The sequence below is a fragment of the Dryobates pubescens genome, chromosome 13 (genome assembly GCF_014839835.1).
Source record: "Dryobates pubescens isolate bDryPub1 chromosome 13, bDryPub1.pri, whole genome shotgun sequence".
Taxonomy (NCBI): Eukaryota; Metazoa; Chordata; class Aves; order Piciformes; family Picidae; genus Dryobates; species Dryobates pubescens.
Window position 1 is genome coordinate 5,755,341 of NC_071624.1, and position 18,796 is coordinate 5,774,136.

General features: G+C 45.1%; 1 protein-coding gene across 1 annotated transcript in view; it reads left to right on the forward strand.

The window, feature by feature from the left end:
* The first annotated feature begins 7,598 nt into the window (after positions 1-7,598).
* MYO7B (myosin VIIB) overlaps positions 7,599-18,796 on the forward strand; it is a 47,533-nt gene continuing 36,335 nt past the window's right edge. Inside the window, exons 1-12 of the mRNA XM_054166605.1 lie at positions 7,599-8,127; positions 8,841-8,881; positions 10,338-10,451; positions 11,037-11,189; positions 12,400-12,584; positions 13,345-13,466; positions 14,084-14,226; positions 14,314-14,427; positions 15,953-16,106; positions 17,127-17,203; positions 17,461-17,580; positions 17,801-17,943. Coding sequence (XP_054022580.1) covers positions 8,864-8,881; positions 10,338-10,451; positions 11,037-11,189; positions 12,400-12,584; positions 13,345-13,466; positions 14,084-14,226; positions 14,314-14,427; positions 15,953-16,106; positions 17,127-17,203; positions 17,461-17,580; positions 17,801-17,943 — 1,343 coding nt within the window. The 5' untranslated portion in view covers positions 7,599-8,127; positions 8,841-8,863. The remainder of the gene's footprint in view (positions 8,128-8,840; positions 8,882-10,337; positions 10,452-11,036; positions 11,190-12,399; positions 12,585-13,344; positions 13,467-14,083; positions 14,227-14,313; positions 14,428-15,952; positions 16,107-17,126; positions 17,204-17,460; positions 17,581-17,800; positions 17,944-18,796) is intronic.

An 18,796-nucleotide genomic window follows, 5' to 3' on the forward strand; every position in this document is an offset into this window, starting at 1 on the left:
CCACAGTGCCCCCGCGCATGCGCCAAGAGACGCTGCCCCTTGCCCCCGCGCGCCTCTGCCGCCATTACCCCGCCCCGGGAGGAGGTGCTTGCCGCTCCTCTGCCGCCATTACCCCGCCCCGGGAGGAGGTGCTTGCCGCTCCTCTGCCGCCATTACCCCGCCCCGGGAGGAGGTGCTTGCCGCGCCTCTGCCGCCATTACCCCGCCCCGGGAGGAGGTGCTTGCCGCGCCTCTGCCGCCATTACCCCGCCCCGGGAGGAGGTGCTTGCCGCGCCTCTGCCGCCATTACCCCGCCCCGGGAGGAGGTGCTTGCCGCTCCTCTGCCGCCATTACCCCGCCCCGGGAGGAGGTGCTTGCCGCGCCTCTGCCGCCATTACCCCGCCCCGGGAGGAGGTGCTTGCCGCGCCTCTGCCGCCATTACCCCGCCCCGGGAGGAGGTGCTTGCCGCGCCTCTGCCGCCATTACCCCGCCCCGGGAGGAGGTGCTTGCCGCGCCTCTGCCGCCATTACCCCGCCCCGGGAGGAGGTGCTTGCCGCGCCTCTGCCGCCATTACCCCGCCCCGGGAGGAGGTGCTTGCCGCTCCTCTGCCGCCATTACCCCGCCCCGGGAGGAGGTGCTTGCCGCGCCTCTCCCGCCATTACCCCCCCCCCCCCCGGTCCGTAGAGGTGGCTTCTGCAGTTTAATGCTTGGAGAAACTCCAGTGTAGGATGATGAAAAGCTGGAAACTGTCCACTCCTTTCGTTCAGGAGCTGATTTAACGCTAGCACATTTTGTCCTCTCTCCTTCTAGAAAATTGAGCAATTTCAGGTTGATAACTGAAGTGCTGGAGGGAGGTGGATGTTGGTCTCCCAAGTAACTAGCAATCAGCTGAGAGGAAATGGCCTCAAGTTGCACCAGTGGAAGTTTAATTTGAACATTAGAAGAAACTTCTTCCCTGAAAGCGTTCTCAAAAGACAGGAACAGGATGCCCAGGGAGGTGGCGGAATCCCGATCCCTGGAGGTATTCAAAGAACATGTAAACATGACATGTGAGTTTAGTGGGCAGGGTGGTGTTGGGTTGTCAGTTGGACTTAATGATTGTGGAGGTCTTTTCCATCCTTAATCGTTCTGTGATTCTAATCTATGATTCTAAGTGCTGGGACTTGAGCAAAGCAGGCTGTTTTGAAATAACATAAAGACATCAGCCAGCAAGGAGAGGCACTGCTTCAAGATGACATGGTTCCTGCTCCATCTGCAGCCTGAGTTGCTACCATAAGAACATGAGATGCTCATGGCTGTTCTGTAAAGGCCTGGATCTATTAGAAAGTGTTAAGACCTTTGTGCCCAGCAGTTCTAGTTCCCAGTTCAAAGCCGAGCAGTGCTCAGTTACATGGGACTCCATGCTGTGAAGTGTCCACTCTGAAGAAGCCAGCTCCAGGTTTCTTTTTCTCCTGGCTTGCTTCTTGCAGGTATTGGTGGCAGAAAACAACACACAATCTCACACACTGGTTTCACCTCTACACACTGGGTTCACCTCTGGAAGAACAAATACAAAAGAAGACTGAGAGGGGATTTAATAAATGTTTGCAAATATCTGGGGCTCAAAAGGGAGGAGACAGGTTCTTCTCACTTGCACCCTGTGATAGGACAAGAGGCAATGGATATAAACTACAGCACAGAAGGTTCCACCTCATCGTGAGGAGGAACTTCTTCACTCTGAGGGTCACAGAGCACTGGCTGCCCAGAGAGGTTGTAGAGTCTTCTCCTCTGGAGACTTTCAAGACCCATCTGGATGCGTTCCTGTACGACCTATTGTGAGTCCAGAGAGCAGGGAGCACTCAGCTGGGATTTCTACTCCTCTTTGTGCTGACATGCATGGGCTCCCCACCAGAGACAGGGCCCTGGGGTAGCTCCTGCTGGCAGTGAATGTCTTGAAAAGCCACAGGCTCGGTCACAGTGCTGAAGGACAAAAGCCAGAGCTTTCCAAACCTAAGGAAAATCAGGCAGATTTTCAGGCGTATTTACTCCTGTCATGGGCAATGCCTGGTATTTGCTTTTTCTGAGGTACTTCATCCTCATCTTCTAGAGGTGGCAGAACTCTGAGGAAAGAACACATAGAACAGGGTTTGGCAACCATGGGCATGCTTCTACCAGGCTGAATTCCCATGATATTCTGCAGCAGGCATGGCCAGGGAACAGGGATGGGCAGAAGGCAAAGAAAGATGGAATCTCTGCTAAGCTTCCTCTGTCCCTGCTGGGAACATGCAGTCCTGGGAGAAGCTGAAACTGTCTCACTGCCCCTGGGGCTTTGCCCAGGGCCTTCAAGAAACAGGCAAATGTCAGGAGCCAGCACCTGTCCCAGAGCCTCTGCAGGTGCAGTTGCATCCCTGTCCTGCAACTGCAGAGAAGACAGCAGCTCTGGGTGCCCAGCCCTGGCCTAGCCTCCTCAGCAAGTGCTGCTCCCCACAGCCCTGCTGTGGCCCCTTTGCCCACCTCATCCCACCCACAAGGAGCTGCTGGGCTCATGGAGAGGCACAACCTGGCCTTACCAAGCTCTGCCTTGCTGGAGCCAGGGACGCTTCTCTCCCTTCCCTCTGACCTGCTCCTGCTGCAGCATCTGGCTGGGCCATGGCTGCAGCATGACGGGAGAGGAGGCTGCTGGGGCAGCTGTAAGGGAGGCAGCTGGCTTGGGTGTGCCACCATGGTGACTTCAGCTGGGACACAGGTGCACCGAGCTGCCCACTGTGGGAAGCCCACCTGATGGAGCTGCAGAAGCCTCTGCTCTGGAATGGCCCAGTGAGCTGCCCTCTGCGGCTAGAGCCTTGGAGCATATAGATCTAGACTCCTGCTGTGGCCATGCTTGGGGATTCCCTGTGTGCCTAGGTAACCTCATACACATGTGAACACAAGTCATCATGGAGCAGCAGTGACTTTTCTTTGAGCACCTTGAAGCTCATCCCTGCTTCTCACTCTCACACCACCACTCCAGGAGGCAGAGTCTGTCTCATGCCTAAGCATATCTGGGCAGTCTTACTCAGGATGGATAATTGCAGAACAGGAAGTCAGCTCCTGGCTGAGGGCATATCTGAATTCACGCCTGTCTTCTCACCTGCCCACTGACACCTCCAATGACTTCTGTCATTGATAAAACATTTTAAAATGGAAAGTCCAGTAGATGCACACAGTGCTGGTCTGCTGTCTTTCTTCTTGCTCTATGGCAAAGTAAACATCTTATTCCAAGAGCATATGGTTCGATCTGTGACAAACAGAGAAGTGTTGAGCCAGTGTCATTCAGGATATTTCTAAAGAACAGTGATTTTTCTAATCCTATGTACTACATTCTTATTCAGGGACATGAAGATTTAGGAAGTTGAGTACTCAGCAAAATGAGTCATTATTTCTTCTGTGCTAGAGGCACTTAAGAGATGATAGAAGAGTGGTTAAGCCATTATAAACTAACACAGTCCCGCAGCAAAAGCACGTTTATCATGCAAGCAGTTAATTTTACCATAATAAATACAGCTGAGCTCTTTGAATTGAGTCATTACTAAACATCTTCTATGGTGTTTCAATTAGAAGAACAAATTGGCAGTAAAGTCAGATGTCTTCTGGATATAACCCTACATTCTTAGCAAATATGCAGAAACCTCCCCTTTTCCCCCTCTAAGCAGCATATATAAATCATATAGAAACTGTCTCTTTGTTTGCAGCTCTATAGTTTTTTTCCAGGTAGCCCCAAAGGTCCCTTAGCAATCCTCAGGACCACATTCTTAATGGCATCACAGCCTTTTTTCCTGCTCCTATGTGATTTTTACTGCTTTTTGCTCTTTGCACCTTGTGGTTTCACTTACATCTTTTCAGGAAGGAGCAGGCACATGTGGCCTATATTGAGGGAAGGCTCCTATTGTTTCTTTCACTTGCCTGACTTCCAGGAAGAAATGTAGTGGCTTTCTACAACTAACTAAATGGAAGGCAGTGTGACAATGTTAATGTGACTCATTACAACACAAGTTCTCTGGGGTCAAAGCACTAAGGTAGGAAATAACACGTTGGGAGTAATATAACAGAAAACAATGGACAAGGGGGAACATGAAATAAAACTTAAAGAAAAGAAACTTAATAAAGTGTACCAAGACACCTGGAAATTGTACCAAGGCACTTAGAAAATACACAAGTCTGTCCCATACTGAAGTCCCAAGCAGGATGGGAGTATAAGGGTAGCCTTCCTGGGAAATCAGTAATTTATTGTCTGTTGTTCTGCAGTGATGGCAAGCCACTGACCCATATTCCAGATGCATTGATGACAGAATAGAGAATTTCTCCATTTGCTGGAAGTGGAAGGAGGCATAAGGATTCCTTCCTAACGGTTACAAGTTCCCATCTTTCTGAAACAAAACCTCCTAACCCCAAGCCTTGTGCTGTGACATGCACTGCATAGGAGATGGTGCATCTGTGTCTTAACCTCACTTTGGCAATGTTGGATAATTGGGCATCAGTTCTGGCAACTGCTTTGCAGGTAATGTGTGTGCACACTAGCATGTATGCTTGTGTGCACATCTTTGTCCCTCATGAGCCAGAGCTTGGCACTTACTGGCCTGTAATATACCCTCGTAATACCATCTTGGCTGCATCCCAAAAGGAAGGATGGAGTGACATTCAGACCATAATGGGATTGCACAGTGGGGGAGAATGACCTGCCTTCTAACCAGCAGAGTAAGCAGCGCCCACTTGACGTGTGTGAAGGTGTACAATGACAGATCCCAGAGCTCCACCAGTCTGCCTCTCTGTACAATATCATGAACTGGCTGGAATGAAATTAGCCTTTCCCTGAGGGACAGAATGCTCAAGACAACCAAGGGATGCACTTGGAAATCCTTTACCGGTATGTACTTCTTATTTGGTTTGCTCTGTTCTCAGCAGCGTTAACAGACACCAGTGACTTAAAGCTATAAATCTGCTTAGTGGAAGGGAAAGAGGTTAGTGTTGACAGGAAGCCTTCTTGACTGAACAGTTTAAATTCAAATTGTCATATGCAATCCAACTCCCTTCAGAAACCTCAAAAAACTCCACGCTAGTTTAACATAAAATTATGCCTGGCATCTAGGACTCAGTGATGTAGAAATGACAAGGCCACTATGATTTAGCTGGAGAGGAAATGTGAGAGGTAGTGCCATGTGCAAATTAAACCCTTTGATCCTGACATCAATCTCTTAATTAGGAAGCTGTCAGGAAGAGGCAGTTTTGTTAACACATCTCTCCATACTAACCTATTGCTCTGAACAACAGCAGGGTTAAATTCACCAATAATTATCCAATTTTGATTTATTGCACTGCTCAGTGTGTTATTCCTCAGTATAGACTATACCACAAATTACCCCTAATTACAGCTACAAATGTGTCTGTGCCCTGAACAGCTCCTCACCAAACTCTGTCTTCAGCAGTAAACAGTTGCTCTCTCCTGGCAAGTCCTTCCTCATTCGCAGAGCTTGGTGCCTTCCCCAGCCTGAGTTCTCCTGTTCACTCACAGACACTTCTCTGAGGAAGCCTTTAGCAAGCTGCCTGCTCATTCTCAGTAGGTACATGTGCTTCACAAAGCACCTATGCTGCTTCCATTTGTTGTATCAAGTCTCCTTCAGCTTATGTTTTCTGGCTTTTGAGTATGTCTAGACTTAACTGTGGCAAACCTACCTCCCTTCCAAAGTGTATTTCAGCCATACAACGAGTTGTGTTTTTCTTTCAGACTACCCAAGATGTTTCTGTCTCATACAGTTTATATCCTGTACTAGGACAGAAATACTTCTCTCTGAAAAAGCAGCCCCACTGGCTTTTAACCATAGTGTTAAAAATGTACCTTTTTGTGACTTACATTTGCTGCCCCAAAATACTTCTTTTGGAATTTGAGCAGGTATGTTTCATTTGCTGAGGAAATACGTATGGCACTATTTTCCCTGCAGTCTAATTACACAGGAAACTTTGGGTTTAGATATCTGCTCTGGTAGTATAAAGATATGGAGTTTGATTTATTTGCCAATATTTGACCTTCAGCTAATAAAATCAGTGCCTGAAATTTAGTTTTTCACATAGAGCATATAGACTCCTAAAAACTGTTGTTTCAGAAATAAATCTGCTAAAGAACTGCTTTGAGGCAAATTCCTTGAGTAAGAATGATTTGCACAGTCAGAAATTTTATGAAAGCTCCTCTCTCTGCCCTGTGGTTTCCTGCCTCTCGCTAAAAGCACGTATCTCTCCTAAGCACAAATAGAGGCTGGGTGAAGAATGGATAGAGAATGAGGAGAAAGACTCAGGGGTTCTGATTGGTGAGAAACTCAAAATGAGCTGGCAATGTGCCACTGCAGACCAGAAAGTCAAAGAATCCTGGGCTGCATCGAAAGAAGCGTGGTCAGAAGGTTGAGGTAGGGAATTCTGCCTCTCTGCTCTGGTGAGACCTCACCTGACACCTACTGCGTTCAGTTCTGGAGCCCTCAGCACAAGGACACGGAACTGTTAGAGCAAGTCCAGAGGAGGCCATGAAGATGATCAGAGGGCTGAATCACCTCTCTTATGAAGACAGACTGAAAGTTGGGATTGTTCAGCTCTGGGGAGCCCTTAGAGCAGCTTTCTGGTATTTGAAAGGGGCCTCCAAGAGAGCTGGAGAGAAACTATTTACAAAAGTCTGTAGTGACAGGATAAGGAGTAATGGATTCAAACTGGAAGATGCTAGTTTTAAATTAGAAATTATGAGGAAATTCTTCATCATGAGGGTGGTAAGGGACTGGAACAAGTTGCTGAGAAGTGGAGGCTCCAACTCTGGAAACTTTCAAAGCCAGTTTGGATGGGGCCTTGAACAACCTGGTGTACTAGGAAGTGTCCCTGACTATGGCAGGGGGTTGGAACTAGATGATCTTTAAGGTCTCTTCCAACCCAAACCATTCTGTGATTCTAAAAGTCTTCATGCCCTATTTCTGCACCTGTATCATCGTTTCTGCTATAAAAGTTCAACAAACCCCTCAGTTAGGGAAGCCAATATTGAAGCACAAATAGGTGATGTGAGTAAACATACATTACTCCCAACTATTTCTACTATACTTGAGTGTTTACCTTTGATTTGGATAGGGAACTACAGCAGGAGCCCCAAGAATTTGACATGAAGGCTTTTTGTTGTCTTTCCCATCCTATGGTGTAGCTCAATTGAACATAGGAAACAAGAAAATATATATTAAAATATTAGGTACACTAGCACATGATCACAATTATTGCACATCATAACTTTCTGGCTTACAAAGGGCATACAGACTGGTGCATAGTGAGGGAAACCATCTGTTGTGTACAGCACCCTGGAAGAAGGCTATATGGTGAGGTTAAGGTACAAGGAAGTCTTGTCCTCACTGTTTGGACTCATCATTAGGGCTGAAACATGCCTGACTCCTGGATCCTTTGTATCTGTCCCTGTATCTGCCTTTCTACAGGTATACTATGCTTTTGTTTCTAGTGCTGGAATTTAACAGGATATTCAAGGACTGAAAGAACACATGGAGCAACCAGGAAGAGTGAAGCTCTTGACCATGTCCTAATTTGGAAAGAGCCAGATGGGCAGATAGGGGGCTAATACACACTCTGGAACACAGGAGCAGAGTGTTGGGAGATAAATGAGTGGTAACAAACCCAGGAAGCCTTGTCTCTTTATGTGTGTAAGTGTATCGATTTCAGTTACACATCACAAGCTTACTTGGCTTTGAGTTTGTTTAGCCTGAAGAAGAGGAGGCTTAGGGGAGACCTTATTGCTCTCTACAGCTACCAGAAAGGAGGTTGTAGACTGGTGGGAGTTGGTCTCTTCTCCCAGGCAAATCTGGAAGGATTCAGGGACAGTGGAGAGATTGAAGTTTAAGGTTCACCCAGGCAAGAATCAGCCTTCCTGCTTACTGGAACACCTGACTTGGAAATGCCATATGCTGAATTGGGAGCAAAGTCCTGTAATAAATAACTGTGCTGTAGTCATTTCCTCCTTTGTGCAGCAGAGAACTGGCACTTGGTGAGGGATCCCGTAATGGCACCAGTGCCAGTTTCACCTTCCTTTTCCTTCTTACTCCAATGCTTATGAAAAAGAGGGAGCTAACCTGCAGAATCCAGACTGAAGATATCTTCCAGAGAGGTAATCTCCCATTCTGTGGGGTGCAGTTTGGTTTATGGTGCTGCACCATTTTGAATAGACAAGCAAGAGAGAGAGCCAGGCATTGTCAGAAAGCAGCCATTTGAGCAGGTGGGGGGTTGTCCATTTGTGACTTACCTGGGAATAACCATTTTAAGTGTTGAAACTGAGCATCTCAAGATTATGTATTCCTTCTCAGCAGTTATCACAGCCTTGATCCAGAACTAGCTACAGCTTTGATGTGAGATGGTATGGCTGTGCTTCATGTCTGCATGTACCATTCCTTCTTTGTTCTGGGTAGACATTTCTGCCCTCTTGAGCAGAATTCTGGTTTCTGGCACAGGTGAAATAGTGTCTGTCAGTTGTCAGTCACTGTGGCTGACCGTCACCCATCTTTGGCCAGACTTGGAAGTTCAGCCAATAAATTTGCCTAACATTTGAATGAGGGAACTCTTCAGTATGAAAACATGCACAGTGACTTCTTCAGGGTTGAGAACATCTCCAGGGTTATGTGGTAGAGCTCAGAGCAGACCACCACCCAAGTGCTGCAGATCTTTACTTTTGGTTTAATTGTTTCTGCATTGGGTATAGCTTATTATGATCTCTTTTGCTTTAATGAAATCTGTAAACATAATTATTGTAAGGCATTTTGCTCTTATATTTACAAGGAAACATCTCCACCCCACAGTCTATTCTGAACAAGCCTGGCACTGCAGGTTACATACAGTGAGCTGAAGCAATGGTGGTTTTCAGAAAGGTAAGTGCTCTGCTACTGTGATTTACTGACTATCCTGAGGCTCAAAGAGGAGAAAATTACCTTAACATCAGGTATATCTGAAAAAAAGTAGCAATAACCCAGTATCAGCAAGGTATAAAATATTATCAATCTAAAGTAGAGATGCAGAGGTGGCTTGCCTAGCTTGACTGTGCTCATGCTGAGCTGGTGACCTCTGTCACAAGGTGTGGCACTGAAACTAACCAAATCACCTCAGGAGTTTAAGTCAATGAAAATGAGAGCTATTAGTTTGTTACATCTTTCAAAGCCTTGTGCAGTGTTTATAAATGCTTTACACTACAGCTGCTTGGTTTTAGAGATAGGCCCATAAGGTATTGTTAGAGGAAAAAATCTACTTGTTGAGTAAAATTTTTGAGACCTTGACAGTAAATGCTACAGTGTGTAACAAAAGCTGTATGTGACAAGTCATTTGGCTAGAAAGCTGGTTCCTCAGCAGGCCTAAGTATGAACTACCCACTGAAGATCTGACCTACAGTTTTGTTCAGTTTTCACTCAGTATGCTTTCTGTATTAGTGCTTGGGGCAAGAGAAGGTATCCCTGAGGGACTTGAGTTCAGGAGTTCAGAAGTATAAGCAGGACAGCGATGCAAGTGACACCAAGATGCTGCTTATTCCCAGGAAAGGACAGCTATAGCTCACACCTAAGTGACACCAACATGCTGCTTATTCCTAGGAAAGGACATCTATAGCTCACACCTAAGTGACACCAAGATGCTGCTTATTCCTAGGAAAGGACAGCTATAGCTCACACCTTCCTCCAGTGACACCAGAGCACTTTTTTGCCTGCTTGCTCTGCAGAGAGGCAGGATGTTGCCACTCTTCTGCAAATGTGAAGAGAGGAGCAGGACTGAGTAAAGAATGATTTTATTGTTGTTTTGGTTTGGGGTATTTTTCAAAGAGACATCATGGATGCACTCACATTTCTATGTGATTTCAGCTCTTGTAGCAGAGCCCTCTATATTTTCAGGCACCTAGTCTGTACACCTGTTTGGGTTTCTCTTTCCTGGTAATGTCTGTTTTCAAGCCTCTCTTCTGAAAGAATACCATAGGTAATGTGAGGCTGACAAGGCACTTTACCAGCATTTACTGTGCCACCTGCCAATCTCTGGGAGGTAGTGGAGCTGAATAATCACTGTTTCTTGCGAAGGGTGTTGCCTCATTTTGTCTTGTGAGACACCTGGGTTTGATGACTTGTCCAAAGTCATGTTCCAGGTCAGCTGAGTAGCTGGGACTGGAACTCAGAGGTTCTGATGCTGTAACTGTTCGATTGTACTGCCTGTGAGCAGTAAGGACATAACCAGTTTAACACTGCTAAAGAAATCAAATCACTAAACAATTGAGAGCAAGAGATATATGCCTATGAGCTACATGGCATCAAGTATGTCACTGTACTGGATCATAGCTTTTCTTCTCCCCAGGGTGATCATGTGTGGCTGGACACTCAACCATACAGTGAATTTAATGTCCCTATTGGGGCAGTTGTGAAGGACTCTGACTCAGGACGGATCTTGCTGGTGGATGATGAAGGCAAGGTGGGCTATGTTACAACTTTCTGTAAATGATGAACATAAAATTTAGAAGTATAAAGTACAAAAGTATGGCCCTGTTGGGTCAGACCATGGCTTCATCGAGCCAATGGTCTGATTTTGATAATGTCTGCTAGGATATGCTGAAAGAAAGAATATGAAACTAAGGCACGTATAGTGCGACACGCTAGTATGCCTGGGTCCCAACACTATGAAGATTTAGAGCTTCCTGAGCTAAAGGTTATATCTATGCAGTTAAAAAAAAAATACATGGACAGGCTACAGTCTCTAAATTTTGTGGAGCCTTAGGTGAAATCATGATTCCGTTAAAGCCAGTTGGAGTTTCACCCCACAAAGCTGTGATTGTGATGACCTGACCAAGCTGCTCCCTGAAGAATCCTAAATTTGATGATGTCCAGAACCCAGCTTCATCCACTGTTTTAAATGATCTGGTCCTGGGGAGCAGCAAACCAGTTAATGCTGGTTTGAGCATGGATGATGCTGAACCTTGCTCTGGTCTGACATGCCTCTCCTTTGTTTGTCTCTATGCAGCAGCATAACACATTAAAGCTGATGCCTTGTCTGTTTCAGGAGCACTGGATCACAGCTCGGAACATGCACATGGTGCGCCTGATGCACCCCTCCTCGGTCCGAGGGGTGGAAGACATGATCCGCCTCGGGGATCTCAATGAAGCAGGCATGGTGCACAACCTCCTCATCCGCCACCAGGAGCACAAAATCTATGTGAGTGCCAAGGCCTCCAGGCATAGTACTTGCAGGAAGGACCTCTACTACACATTTAGCAGAGTGACATGAGCAGCCTGCAAGCCTTTCACACATAGGGACCTCTGCATCCTTTACTGACTGAAGGTGCCAAAGTTTTTCCTCTTCTTTCATTCAAGTACTTCAGCTGTGAAGCAGAGAGCTCTCAGCATTCCCTAAATTCATGGAAACACACAGAGGCAATGACCCTGCTTACTTTCTCATGGAGTGATCATTTCCATCATTGGCTGACAGGTAGCTAAATCCAGTCCATGTTACAGCTTAGTGCTGCTATTACCTGCAGCTGTGACACAGGATCAGTCTAACTAATACACAGTGACATGATTTGGAGTGTCCTCATCTAAGTCAATGTTTAGTTGATGTAATAAAATAGATAAAGAATACGTCTGGATATTTAGGGTACCTGGTTTCACTTCTTGTCCATTACAGATTTTATCTATGACTCAGCAATTTGGCATATTTAATTTCTTAGTTCCAGTCTGCAACATGATAATAATATTAAAGTTTCTCTATGCTTTGCCTCCTGTGTTTTGTACAGTTCAGGAGAGGAGCTGCCTCTTGCCACACAAACATGGGGATGTTTAGTGTAAACAAGCACGGATTTTATAGATGCTGCAGTTGTAACTACTAAGATCTGCTATATCAGACTCTGGCAGTCTACAGCTGCATTATGTAGAAGTTCTTGAGTAATATTGTTGCCTTGCATATCTGCAGCTGTCAGCAGTTTCCTTCATTTGATGGTGTGGTTGCTAACAGATGTTTCTAAATGACTGTATGAATAATACAGCCATAACTACCCATTAGCAAAGTTCAGCTGCATCTGTGCTAGAAACACAAAAGCTGCTTAAGAAAACACTATGGAAAAGCTTGAGGTAACACACAAAAATGCCAGGTCAGTTTGGAGTTTCTCATGCTTTAGCTTCAGCTAGTGAACTGAGCTGCAACTTTGCAAGGGGATTATAGCTAGCATTCTTCCTTTTGAAAAAAAAACTCCATACGCTGGGATATGATTTAATGTCAACTTACAGTGAGGAACCAGGCCCTCAGCCTTACCTATGCTGCTATGGATCTCCCAGGCTTCCCTCCTGCCTTGATTTAGATTTACACAAGTGGCTTTGGTTGTATTCTTGTTTGCAGGTTTGCTGCTAGAGATAACATAACTGTTTTGCAGACTTACACAGGATCAATCTTGGTAGCAGTGAATCCATACCAGCTGCTGCCCCTCTACACAATTGATCAGATCAGACTGTACTGTAACAGGAGGATTGGAGAGCTACCACCTCATGTCTTCGCCATTGCAGACAACTGTTACTTCAATATGAAGAGGAATAAGAGAGACCAGTGCTGTGTGATCAGGTGACTGGGACTCAGAGAGGCTGAGTAGCAGCAACCAAGTCTGCCATGTTTCTAGGACACCTTTGTAGACTCAGAGGGGCATAGTAAAGACTAGAAACAACAGGAAGGACATGCTACTTCCTTTTCAGTTAGGGCTGCAAAGGGTAAAACATAAGCAAGGGATTTCTGAAGTCCATTGTTTTCTCCCAGAATCTTTACGGGGATATATTTTGCACATGATCACTACATATGCAAACAAAATATGAAGCTGTGAAATGCTATCTTTTACCTTGGGGACATGATACTTATGTATCATTAGAGGTTTCCTAAAGAGAAACAATCTCTGCTAACCTGAAGATGGAAGGAAGCTATACACATAACGTGTATTCAATGTCTGTTAACCATCAATGAGAAGAACCAGACAGTCTCATTGCAATAATATCTGATTATAGCTGAAGCAACTCATCTCATGTGCTCAGACTAGCATTGAAAATCTGGTAATACATTAAAAGAGGAAAAGCACTTCTACAGAATGTCTTCCATGGATTTGCTTGGCTTAAATCAGTGGAAGAATTTAGTCCTCATCCTAAGTCTAAACCACAAATTTTAGCAAATGAGATGATAAAAGACTAAAATTCTTCAGCTGTCCCTGAAAGACAGCCTGATTTGCCATTCACAGGGAAATACCAGGGGGATTTTTTTTTAAACTTGGTCTGCCATTTTGGTGCTCTAGCTGAAAAAGAAGAAATGAAACCTGTAATGATCTTTTTTCTTGCTGCAGTGGAGAATCTGGAGCTGGGAAAACTGAAAGCACCAAGCTAATACTACAATTTTTGGCAGCTGTCAGTGGCCAGCATTCCTGGATAGAGCAGCAAATCCTAGAGGCCAACCCCATTCTGGAAGGTGGGTTATTCAGCAAACAGGCCTGATTTACCACCTTTATCTCAGGAATTTTGTACCACAAAATAGATCTTTGAACCACTGCATTTGCATAGCTGCAACACTGTAGTTTTCTATACTTTTCTTGTCCCCATGAAGTCCACAGCACCTCCCATGCTGTAGGAGGAGATGCCACTATACTATGTAACCAAGAACTACCTGGAGCACAAGAGTCATTCCCAAGGACCCCTGGTTTAGCATTTGCTCTAGATAGTGGCAAACTGACTGGCCAAGCATGGATGTATCTACAGGGGAGCTGCCTGTAGATACCCATCTTTTCTCAGTGGAGGGATCAGATGTGTTCCCAGTAAGTCCTTCCAGAGGTCTCTTGACTGGCCAGATATAGGCCATGTTTGGATCATTTGAATGTCATCTAGGACCCTATTACCTGGATACACATTATGCCTGCCTCTCTCTTTAGGAGGCAGCCTGGGATCAGACATTCTTCTGTGCTTCTCAGCACTGGCATTTGGAACACGACGTGTGAAATACTAGTAGCAAAAAAGAAGGCCATTAAAAACTAGACTTGATGTTCATTAACTGCAATAACCCAGATACTCTCTCTGTCCCTTGCCCATCAGCTTTTGGCAATGCCAAGACAATTCGAAATGACAACTCAAGCCGCTTTGGGAAGTACATCGATATCCACTTCAACCACAGCGGGGTGATCGAAGGAGCCCGGATAGAACAGTTTCTTCTGGAGAAGTCCCGTGTCTGCCGGCAGGTGAGGGTGCCAGCAGCTGCACGTTCTGCCTGCTCAAGTCTTACAAGCTTATGCTGACAAGGCTGTCCATTGCCCTGTTTCTTTTAGGCTCCAGAGGAAAGAAACTATCATATTTTCTATTGCATGCTAATGGGAATGAACACAGAGCAGAAAAAGATGCTGAATCTGGGCACTGCTTCAGAGTACACTTATCTCACTATGGTAATAGTCTCTACTTTATTCTCCCTTACCCCTCTGCTCCCAGAGAGCAATTACAATCAATAGGAGCTGCAGATGGGTAGTTACCAATATAATGCAGTAACACCAAAAGTGCTGTGAGCCTTAGCTTCAGAGACCTAGCATAATGCCTACCAGCGGGGGGCAGCTTGTGGCAGTTCAAAGCTTTCTATCAAAGTCAGGCTTAAGAAACATAAAGGACAACTTAAACCAGGTGGGAAATATCCCCCACTTTCATGAACACTCAGATTTCAGATAAAGGCAAGGCATCTCATGCCAGGGAGAACACTAATGAGGTATGTGTACCTCAAGGTATAAGGAATAGGTAGAAACAGTGCTGAAAATCCTAGTCCTTATATCTAACAGACCTCACATACATAATGCAGCAAGCAATGTGGGACTGCTGTCTGGGTTTATGTTGCCATAGTGGCAGGAGTGGGATGTTCATAGGTGAGATTTTGAATCCAACTTAGGGCATGAAAGCCATCATGGAAATTCTGCTCTTCAGCCTGTGCAGATGCATCATATTAAATACATCAGCTGGTTTGATTTGGGTTGTTCTACAGTTGTGGAAAAAAGGGGACTACACCCTCTATCTGCTGAAGTAAATGGGAGCTGTGTATATAGTTTCAGAGGAAATTGAATCAAGCCTCTAAAGCTGTTTCTGGAGTCTCAAAAGCAAAAGTATTTAAGTTCACACACTGGCCATTTTGTAAACAGGTCTGAATTTCCCTGGGTCAGCAGAAGGGCAGTATAAGACAGAGAAGGAGAATTAGATTAAAAGAGATCATATTTGTGGTTTTGTTCAGGTCAGTTGTTGGCACAAGCTGGCATGTTTACATGCTGTGAACTGAAATATCTAGGAATATTTCACTTTTGCAATCACCACACTATACTGTTGGTACTAGTAGGGAGAAAAAAAAAGGCATGTTTCCACCTCTGTTAGTACCAAAAATAGTTTCTATCAGGAGCAACATCCTATGCAGGCTTTGCTGAAGGTTCTTCTCATGCTGCCTAGTATGCTTCCATCTGCCTTCCACTAGAATGTAATATTCTTATTTTGAGATTTGCCTTCTAGTACTGATTCAATCCTACCTGCTTTGACTTAGGATTAGAGCTCTTAACTGTCCATTGACAAGGCAGAGAAAGGATACCAAAGAAACTGGCACAGCCTTGTAAGTGTAGGTGACCTTGTCAAAGTTTCCAGATCTTCTGTGCTCCAGGGGAGCTTTCCCCTCATCTTTTTATTTCATCTTCCCCAGTATTTAGTCAAGCCCTGGAGAAGTGCATTATTTAGCCCTCTGCTACTGGGTTATTCTTGAGATTAAAGACGAGGGAAGAAACTGGAAGGGGCATATAGAATGTCTAAATACTAGGTTTTTACCTTATTTTGTTACAAGTGGCTCAGGGTATCCACATTACATACAAAGCTTTATCAGCCTGTAGGTCCTTTCTTCCTTGTATAGGTACCAGGAGGATTTTCCTTCTTTGAGGGTGTGGTGTCTTGCAGGGCAACTGCATCTCCTGTGATGGCCGGAATGATGCAATGGATTATGCCCACATCCGCTCTGCTATGAAGATCCTCATGTTCTCAGATTCTGAGCACTGGGACATCAGCAAGCTGCTGGCTGCAATCCTGCACCTGGGGAACATAGAGTTTGAAGGTAAACTCAGCACTGTCTGTGCACGCCCTTTCTTCAGACTTCATGGTAAAGGCCTAAAGGTGCTGCCTGCTTCCATCTGTCTGAATTAGCCTGTGCTGCTCTGCCCTGTATAAACAAGTGAACAGGGTTGGAAGAGCAGGCAGATAAGCACCATGAAATTCTAATTTGTGACTCCACTGCCTAGTGCTTTGAAAAGCATCTTATTATTATTACTTTGTCATGCTGCCAGGTTTCCATGGTTATAAATAGGCCTTTATTACACAAAGTGAAGCAACAGATAATACAATGCCACTTTACATTACATCTGCTGATTAGACACAAAAGCAGTTGAGTGATGTTTGCTGTGGAGATGACAGAATCACAGAATCATTTGGGTTGGAAGAGACCTTTAAGATCATTGAGTCCAACCATTATCTAACTCTACCAAGTCTGGTGATAAATAGCAGATGATAAAGAGGCTAGGTTTGGTGAACACTCACCTGCATAAGTGCACTTCTGGTATGACATAAACAGGGTAGGAGACACCCATCAGTGGTATACCAGAAGCTCTTACAGTTTAGAAAACACTCTGTGACCTCTGTGATACAGAGGACCCAATATACTGATGCCAAATGGATTCTTTGAGTAATGGGGGCTACTAAAATGAGGGATTTCCCTCATTCCCCTTCATTGTCTCAATTTCCCACAAGTCAGATACACAGAAAAAAAACATTTTCAGAAACACTTTCTGAAGTCAGATACTGCTTCCCCAGATCCCAAATATCTGCTGTGTAAAAGTAATAACCTTGTCAGTTTTGCTGCTATTTTTAGCCTGATGTGTCAGAGTTGTGAGGCCCCCATACATCCCAGGATCCCTTGTGAAATCAGTACCTTCCTTAGTAAAACCTGGGATTTTCAGAAGAGGACTTACTGCCTTGCCACATTGCCAGAGCTACAGCATTACAGAAACATGGCTGCAATAACAGCGCAGCCCCCACTGCAGCAGAAATTATTCACCCTGAGACTGTTTCCTCATTGTAGCGGCTGTGTATGACAACTTGGACTGCTCTGATGTGATGGACTCACCACACTTTTCAATTGCAACCAAACTGCTTGAGGTAATGGACTTTCATCGTCTCCTACTACTTTGCTCCTTCGCCCTTGCTCCCTAAGCACACTGACCCTCGGACATGTCCTGTCCCTCCTGCTGACGCTCAAGTGATGCTGTTGGATTCATCTTTCTAAGCTGGGAGATCTCAAGCTGCCAGTGAATAATGCTGGACAGGCAGTTTGTCATGGCCAACTTCCTGAAACAGACTGTGCTGGATCTCCTTTATCCACTGAAATGACCAGGTTGCCATTACTGTTCCTCCAGGTGGACTCCAGTGAACTCCAGCACAGCCTAACAAACCTCTCCATCATTGTCCGAGGTGAAAGTGTGTCCAGGCCTCTGAACATAGTTCAAGCTGCAGATGGAAGAGATGCCTTTGTGAAGGTACTGGTGCTTATATCTTCCCTGTTTAAAGACCAGGGATGTTTCCAGAGCTGTCTTTATGGCTGAGGAGCCTTACGTGGCAAGCTTTCACTCATAGGGCTCCAGTCCCTCATAGTTTTCAGGCACAATTTGGTAACACTGTAGTAGCACAATAGCAAGCTGTAAGCTAAATCCAAAGGCTGTAACTGTGGGCTCCAATTACTCTTCATTTTTTTCTCAGGGTATATATGGGCGGATTTTCCTGTGGATAGTGAACAAGATCAACTCAGCAATTTTCAACCCAACTTCTCAGAAGCCTAAGGACAGGCGGCAGTCCATTGGGCTGCTGGATATTTTTGGGTTTGAAAACTTCAGCAACAACAGGTAGGAGGGCTCTAGATTCGTTTCCACTGGGAAGCTGAGAAGCAGCTGGTGTAAAGGCAAAAAATGAAAAAATAGACAGACACATGCTCTTTCATTACCATCTTGATTCTCAGACAAGCAGTGACATTTTCACCACTGAATTTTCCCAAAGCAGATATTTAATTTTTCTTCAGTCTTGCTTATATTTCTCCTCTGCCGTCCTCCCCTTTGTGAAGCCATTGCACATGTCTATTCCAAAACCTCAGGAATTTTCTCAGAGGAGATGGCTACAAAGCTGCTATGAGCAGGCAGTTACTATGGGAGGATGTAGTATGCCCCCATGTCTCTGTTCCAGACTTGTTCCACAGGATTTTTACAGTTTCTTGGGATACATTTTGCATAAAGTACAAAGGAGGCCATGTTGTGTTTCCCATTTCAGCTCATGTTTACATTTTGCTTGGTGTTCTACTATTCCTTTTTTGAGGCTGCTTAATTTCTCTACTCTTAAGGACAGGTCAGCAAAATATGTGGTTACTATACCATTGTCACTACTACCTCTTCTAGTGGTGCTTTCAGTCCCAAAGCTGTTTGCCCTTCAGGGGCAGGAATTCTCTCAGTTGTATGGTGTCATATCATCAGCACTTCATAACCCATCAGCCCACATTCGGCAGTCTTTTCCAATCCATTTCAAGTCATGCATCTTGCCTGATTTCAGCAAGAAAATATTTGGAACATGGTGTAGGATTTGTTCAGTCCATCTTCTATTGTTTGCGTTCTCTCCTTTTATTTTATGCTATTCCTGAAGGCTGCAATCCACATGGGTGGTAGTTCCACTGCAAGTCAAAACATGGTGCACATTCACACAGTCAAGCCA